The following is a 7727-nucleotide window of genomic DNA, read 5'->3' as shown; positions in this document are numbered from 1 at the left end:
CAATGATAATTAAGTCGGAAGAGGACGTACAGTGTTGTTACAATATCTTTCCGATGAGACATCGTTCAGCAATGAACTTGAATCGAGCTGCGTCGAACCACAAATTGGCCAATCAGCGAACGCGAAGGCTCGCCTGGAGCCCCGACCCCGCCCTCCTGAGGCTGCCATAAGGAGGGAGCGGAACGCGTTCTGTCAGAGAGTGGACAGAGCAGGAGGAACACCTGTTGAAGAGCTGCAGGTGACTCAGGAGTTTGGATACAGACAGTTTGACGGACCCAAAGCGCTTTCTTTGAGAATCGGCAGCGGCAGAACTAAAGGTTAGTGAACTTTGACTTTTTGTGAACCGAATCCGACTTCAGGTATTAAACAGAGATAAAATTGCGGAGATGAACAAAAGCGTGCTGGGGATTACGGAGCCACTTCCTGTCGTTGAGCGTTACATGGAGGCTGTTGGACCTGTTTTCCACCCCCCCACCTGGTGCTCATCAACTTCACCCCCTTGATGCGGATTACACCGAAACTGGTGTGGGAAATAATCTGAAATTGTCTGAAAATATGAATTCTCCATTTCGATGCCTTTTTTAAAAAAAGCATCTTACCAAACGTTAAATGAGAAGGAGCTCTTTCCAAACATCACTTAAGACTCAGAACTTTAGTTTCGACTTCAATTGTGTCTATTGTGTGAGAGGGCAGCATCCACAAGTCTGTCTCAGCCACTGAATCCCGTCGGGCCATGTGTTTTAATCTATGTAAACCGTGGGAGTTTACACCAATGTGGAGGTGTGCCGTGGGAGAAGCAGCCTTTAACATCCTGATTAAAACGTTAATTGGCATGTCAAGGCTTGCCATGTCTTCATTAGTGTAGAAACTCCAGACGGCCATGCCTGTTTTTCACAGTTCACCCAGTGACTTTACCCAGGCCCTGCTCTGGATGCGTTCAGGTAGACACACCTTGAAAACCTGTTACGTGCCCCGAGCTCACATGTGGCTGATGTGTTTAATTGCTTTTACTCACTCGCTCCAAACAAAACAACGTTCATCTCCAAGCAAATCTTTATTCATTTGAGATTTAGTTTTGATTTCTGCTGTGACACAGGGAGAAGTTTCCCCTTGGAATATTTCCATACCATAGGCACGTTTCATAAACCAGTCAAGCCAGTCAGTGTGTGAACCTTAGTCACCCCACTGTGACCAGTATGAACCTGGAGACTCCCTGCCAGGGATCACCCATGTCCATTTTATACAGCCGCTTGATTTTTGAACTCCAGAGCCATCAAACACCAGGATCATGGGGGGCATGTGAATCAGAAATCAGGATTCTGATTTACCTGTCCCCATGTTGTCCCATTTACCATCAGATTTGATTTAAGCTTGCTGTTATTCTAACATTGCATAATGTGAATAGATTGGAAGCCCCTTTCTTTTAACCCCACACATCGTAGTTGCCAAAGAACATCTGCCCACCTTCAGTGTTCCCACTGAGTGAACTGTAAAGCCTGTTTGATCCATGTTCGCTCATCTTTTAAAGTTAGGAAGAACATGGACTGTATTATAACTGGACAGCAACTGAATTTTACATTAGCCACGTGTACACGATACTTGGATAAATTCAAGTCGCACTGTTGTTCTCTCTGAAAACAGAGAGACACGGACTGCTACTCATTGTACTCGCCGTACACTCTTGGCTTTGTCTTCCTCAGAGGGGCTGCGGAGAATGGCTGAGTGGCCTGTTCCTCTAATACAGTCCAGCCTTTGAGTCGCAGCAATGTGTAGTTCAAGTTGAACTGCAAGTCAAGTTGAGCATGGTTCAGTCCCTATCAGATACCAGCTGCATGTGGGATGATGGAGCTTTGTGCTCAAACTTACTTCCTGTGAAAAGTGGAGGAACTGGTTGCCATTAATAACTTTAGTAGTTCCTCGTTGTGAAACTTTGCTGTGTTGTTCATGTTCTAACCAAAACCACTTGAGTCCTTCCGGTGGTGCATTCAGCAGTTTGTGAACATTTCAGTAAACCGAGACCTTTTGGCTGTTCTTTGCCTTTGCTCTTCCAGGTCTGAAAATGGAGTTTGACAATATAAAGTCCTCGGCCGCACTCATTTATGATGAGTTCTTCCAAAGCGCAGGTGAGTCTCATGAGCATTCAGTGATTTAACACCCTGCGCTGCCATCACACACCGATTCATATCTTAACCTCGATCTCACAAACCTGGCCACCATACTTCCGTTACAGACACTCGGACGGCGGACTGGTTCCTCATGTCGTCTCCACTGCCCCAGACGCTCATCATCACTGCATACATTTACTTTGTCACATCGCTGGGGCCTCGGATAATGGAGAACCGCAAAGCCTTTGACCTCAAAGGAGTCCTCATAGTCTACAACTTCAGCGTGGTGGCTCTCTCACTCTACATGTGCTACGAAGTGAGTCATCTTGTCATCTGTTGGTGCACAGCTCACATGTAGTGTTTGCTGCTGATATAATTCTAAAGAAGTTTACCCAATGCATGCCACAAGCTCGCAGAGGAGCAAAGCCTTAGTATTTCTTGTATTGTTGAGCTCTTTGTGAAGAACAGAGCTGTGACATGCCATTGGTAGTATTGTGAAAGGCTTTTGTTCATTGACTTTTTTTTTTTTTTTTTAAAGGCAGGTGTAGTCTTTCCATTCATTGTAATCTGCAAATGTTTCCTCAGGTCTGATTAACTTCAGCTTGACATTTTATTGTATTATTACACTGTGTGTGCAAACTTTCCTATAAAAGGATTTTAAGAGACGTCAAAGTAAAGCAAAAAACTTAAACAGTTTAACATTTAGAGATTGCTCTGAGGGTACGGATATATATATTTTTTTTTTCTTAGCCTTTTTACACAGCCTCAGTTACTTGTGAATGATCACACTGCACTGTTTTCTTCAGTTTGTGATGTCAGGATGGGGAACAGGATACTCTTTTCACTGTGACCTGGTCAACTACTCCGATTCACCGCAGGCTGTAAGGGTAAGTCACTTCTCCACTGATGGGGATGTATTGCAGCACATGGCTGAATCTGACACTGATCATGTAGTAAGATCTGGATGTACTGAAATATGCTTTGTCTCCTCTAGATGGCAGCAACTTGCTGGCTTTACTACTTCTCAAAGTTCATAGAGATGCTGGACACAGTAAGTAAAAAAAAAAAATCATCCTTCCTGATACATCTATCATTTGTCAATTTTTTTTTTTGACCCAAGCTATACTTGTGTGCTCTTTCCAGGTCTTCTTTGTGCTGAGGAAGAAGAATAGCCAGGTGACATTTCTTCATGTCTACCATCACTCAATCATGCCCTTCACCTGGTGGTTTGGGGTTCGGTTTGCACCAGGTAGGACAGCCTTTTCTCTTATGCACGAGCAGTATTTCCCATGACTTCCTATTTGATATTGTGACTTATCATTGCTGATACACTCCCTATTTTCAGGTGGCATGGGAACGTTCCACGCCCTGCTGAACTGTGTCGTCCATGTCATCATGTACTCGTATTACGGCCTGACCGCCATGGGCCCCAACTACCAGAAGTACCTGTGGTGGAAGAAATACCTCACTACTATTCAGCTGGTGTGTTAACTGATCTAATGCAGCCTGCTCTTTATTTTCAGCCTTAAAAGTGTAGCTGATACGTACCTGTGGTGAATCCTGGCAGTGGAATTGACCCTTCCTTTCATTGTTTCTCCCCAGATCCAGTTTGTTATGGTGACCACACACATCTGCCAGTATTTCTTCATGAAAGACTGCCCCTACCAGTTCCCCATCTTCATCTACATCATCGGCTCATATGGCATGATTTTCCTGTTCCTCTTCCTCAACTTCTGGTACCACGCCTACACCAAGGGCAAGAGGCTGCCTAAAGTGCTGCAGGCTCAGACATGGGCGCACCACAGCAACGGAGTTATGAACGGAAACGTCAATCATGAAAAAGACGAGTGACACGAGACTCGGCTCATCAGGGGGTTTCGGGGTCAACCTCTTTTACGTAAGAAAACCACTGCAGTCTGAGATTGAACCCCAGGTTGTTTGGACTTTTTTTTTTTTTTTGATTGGTTTTCTACTTGCAGCTGCAACAGACAATCTTTAAATTATGACCAAAGCAATATTTAAGAGGCTTATTGGACCCAAGCTTGAAGGTTTTGTATTTTGTTTTAATTTTTGTTTACACTGAAGGTAAGGCCCAAGTTCTGCTATTGAAGTTTCCAATAATCCCTCATTTTTCTACTCTAGTTAAACATTTTTTTTTTTCCTGAAATCAACTCACACTGACTGTAGGGCCTGTAGGATCCTTGGCTTTACAGTCATACTGGACCTCCTCAAAAAGCTTCTAATGCTGAGATCACATTGCACGTTTGTGACTTGATCTTACTTCTCAGAAGACTTTTAGGAAATCCAGTTTAGTGTCTTATTTTTTTATAAGTTGCACACTGAAAAGTTAAGGTTTGTTTATTTCACTCGATCTAAAATGACGTCAACACTTCAGTGTCTATACGGTGTTTGGGCTACACATGCCACATGCAGAAGAGGGTGTTTTTTAAGTTTTGGTCACACGCATGTCTATGGCTTGAGTCACAGCCGCTGCTGATGGGACAGACATCCAGTGAAAAGTGCCATCTTTGTACAGTGGAGGGTTTATTCTGTCATATGAAGCGTTGGCGTGACAGAGATGTCAGAGGAATGCTGATGGCCCACTGTGCTTCTTGTAGGATCCATGGCAGAGCCAGAGTTTCACTACTTCCTTACTGATGCACATTGCAAAATAATTGTTTTACAGGGCCACAGTATGCACAATTACATATTTAGCCAGTCAGAAAACATGAGCAGCCTTGCTTGCCTGCTTTTTAAGTATTTTTGTTTGATGTGTGATGCTCTGTGGCAAACAGGGTCTTCGGATGGAGTCAGGCAGTACCTTTGCCCTGAGGTCTGTGGAGTAGCTTTCCAAATAGTTATGATGATCTTCAACTGAAAAGTGAATGTAACACTCTGCTTCCTTTGGTGACTGAGGGCACAGGATCGAGCTTGGCACAGGGGTGGAAAGAGGTCCACCGGTTTTATTCAGGTTCAAGCCCATGTTAACACTAAAGATTTACGGTGCATATAAATGGGGGTGAACCTTTTTTTGTTTTTTTTGTTGTTCTTTCAGTTCCGCATAAGATCCCTTATCATAGTTAATACTGTAAAAAATTGTGACATGAAATGTTTATATTGTATTTTATATGTATTTATATAAAATAAATGATCAATGTACTTTGAATTTGTCTCATTTTGCTTTTTTCTATTTGGAAGTTTTGTTTGTTTTTTCCAAAGTAAAAAAAAAAAAATCCCACTTAGAGTGATGTAATAATTGCAAATAAACACTAAGATTACTGGAGAAACCAGATTTTTTTAAATCTATCTATCTATACATACATGTATGCCACTTCATGGCAGAAATTACTACCCTCAATTAGTTTTTCTTGCAGACTACAGCAGCTTCACTTGCAATGCAGCTGTAGCTGCAATGCTACATAGGAAGATTGCCCCACTAATGATGCTTTCTGGTAAGTTAAAAATCTAAGATAAGTTGTAGATGATCCAAATGCACACTCTTCAAGCATCTTGCGGGGGGGGAAAGAGTTCTCTAAAGGAAAATGGGGAACCACATACAGTCTCGAGGCTGGCTGTAAATGTATTTGACATATTTTCTTGCAATAACATTTGATAAGATCTGATGGGAAACACAAACTTTTCCAGTCAATGCTGACTTTGTGAAATTCCTGCTTTGTTGTTGAGTAATGCTTAGACCTGATTATAATCACTTTTCACCAGTAGGAGGTGCTGTTGACCAGACTACAGAAGGGTTGCCATCTGGTTTTCAGTGCATTGTAGCAAGATAGATCACCACACAACAATAGATACAATTAATTTCACATTCATGAAAAAGCATGGCGGCACCCCTGCTAGAAGTCATCTCGTTGAGTGTATTTTTGAGCTCCATTTTAATCTCAGCACTGACTGTGCCTCCATACTGCTCTCTGTGTCTGCGGGATAATGAACTGTGAATTGCTTTGCTGCTGTTGGGTGAAAAGCTTGTCTCTCTAAAATGTTAGTGGAATAGATTTTTATGCTATAAACATACATTATTCATCTATATTGAGGGACTGTGAGAGGTTTTCCCATCTCAGCAAATGCATTTTCTCAACCAACAGAGGAGCATATATATTTAATTTTTATTCTAAGTTAAATCATGGCAACTAGCAAAAAAGACAAAGCTACACTGGAATAGCTCAAGAACAACATGTTAATGTCCCAGAGAGTCCAGATCTCAATCCAGTTAAAATTTTGGAACTGGACTTGTGAAAGTGTTTTTTCACTCACTACATAAATGCAACTTGACAAAGCCTTACATCAGTGTCCAGATGTGCAGACGTGATGGAGACATTTCCACATACTCAAGGATATAACTGCTGCAAAAGGTGCATCCACTAAATACTAATTTGGACAGCATGAATACTTATGCAGACACTTTGCATTTTATATTTGCAATGAAGCTCATTTCGCATCTGTTTCTACTTTGACTTTATGGAGTTGTTTTTCTGTTGATAGGCATAAAAAAGCCACATGACATCTACTTTGATTTAATGTTGAAAGACAAACAAGTTTTCCAAGAGGAATATTTTTTTGTAGGCACTATAAAATAGCCACTATCCTCTGTATAATGGCCCAGTACATACATATATTGTAGATATCAGATATAGGAGAATTTTTGTTTTATATGCATGCAAACAGGCAGCTCTTCCTCCAACACTGTGTCAACCCACGCTTTCCCCTCTCCATCACACACACACACACACACACACACACACACACACACACACACACACACACACACACACACAATCACACCCAGGAAACAGGAGAGCACACTGACCTGTCAATTAGATATCAGTACGTCCTTCTGCACTTAAGTGGTGCATAATGATACCGCCACCAACCGACAGCCCCTGCGTTTGAATCACACTCAGCTGTGTGATGGCAAATATGAGAGCTTTTCATACATAAAAGGAAGCTGACATCAGTGCAGCTACAAATGACAGAAATCATTTAAAGTCTGTTGCTTTCCATATAAATGTACTGTGGTAAATGAGTGCTGAAACTAACCGACTGAATGCAGAGATGAGAGCAGGCAGCAGGACAGCCCAATTCTTGGAGGGCATGGATGATCACGCTCCACCATGATGAGTTCCAACAATCCCTATCTGTCTCCAAGCCACCCTTGCAGGTCCTTTCCTGGCTTTACTGTGGGAGAGGCTAGGATAACTAGGTCGTTATCAGGCTTAATGTGTGAGACGGTTCATCACTGCAAATATGTGTGACACAAATGAGGTGAGTCAGTGAGCAGGATGTATTCCCGCCTTTCACCATGTGAATTTTCTGCTGTTAGAATCATTTAAGTTATATTTGATGGTTCATATTTTCCATTGCACAGAACATTTCACTCAAACTTGCTAAATGAAGAACTGCAGAAGTGGCAATAATGATAATCGGACTAATTGCTAACATCTGTCATTTAGAGACTTGTGCTTGTAAGAAACATTACCTTTGATTTGTCCAATAACATCTGGATCATTAACAATGTGCAAACTGCTCCCCTACCTCAAACTGTAATTCACACCACAATGACATGTTGATACTTCACTGTCAGTTCAGTCTGATAGTGGAAATAAACAC

At 42.0% G+C, this 7727-nt stretch overlaps 1 protein-coding gene across 1 annotated transcript; it reads left to right on the top strand.

The window, feature by feature from the left end:
* Positions 1-200: 200 nt before the first annotated feature.
* On the top strand, positions 201-5269 carry elovl7a (ELOVL fatty acid elongase 7a). Its single transcript, XM_070964429.1, has 8 exons — positions 201-317; positions 2052-2123; positions 2231-2421; positions 2912-2992; positions 3100-3156; positions 3249-3354; positions 3451-3587; positions 3708-5269. Exons 2-8 carry the CDS (start codon positions 2060-2062, stop codon positions 3954-3956), a joined length of 885 nt encoding a protein of 294 aa, XP_070820530.1. The 5' UTR covers positions 201-317; positions 2052-2059; the 3' UTR covers positions 3957-5269.
* Positions 5270-7727: the final 2458 nt, after the last annotated feature.

The sequence above is a fragment of the Chaetodon trifascialis genome, chromosome 6 (assembly GCF_039877785.1).
Source record: "Chaetodon trifascialis isolate fChaTrf1 chromosome 6, fChaTrf1.hap1, whole genome shotgun sequence".
NCBI lineage: Eukaryota > Metazoa > Chordata > Actinopteri > Chaetodontiformes > Chaetodontidae > Chaetodon > Chaetodon trifascialis.
The sequence above is the reverse complement of the archived record's forward strand: the minus strand, read 5'-3'. Positions and strand labels throughout refer to the sequence as shown.

Coding starts and splice junctions, on each gene's coding strand:
- elovl7a (XM_070964429.1), top strand. CDS start 2,060: ATGGAGTTTGACAATATAAAGTCCTCGGCCGCACTCATTTATGATGAG. Junction 3,157..3,248: donor TCATAGAGATGCTGGACACA/GTAAGTAAAAAA, acceptor TGCTCTTTCCAG/GTCTTCTTTGTGCTGAGGAA. Junction 3,355..3,450: donor TGGGGTTCGGTTTGCACCAG/GTAGGACAGCCT, acceptor CCCTATTTTCAG/GTGGCATGGGAACGTTCCAC.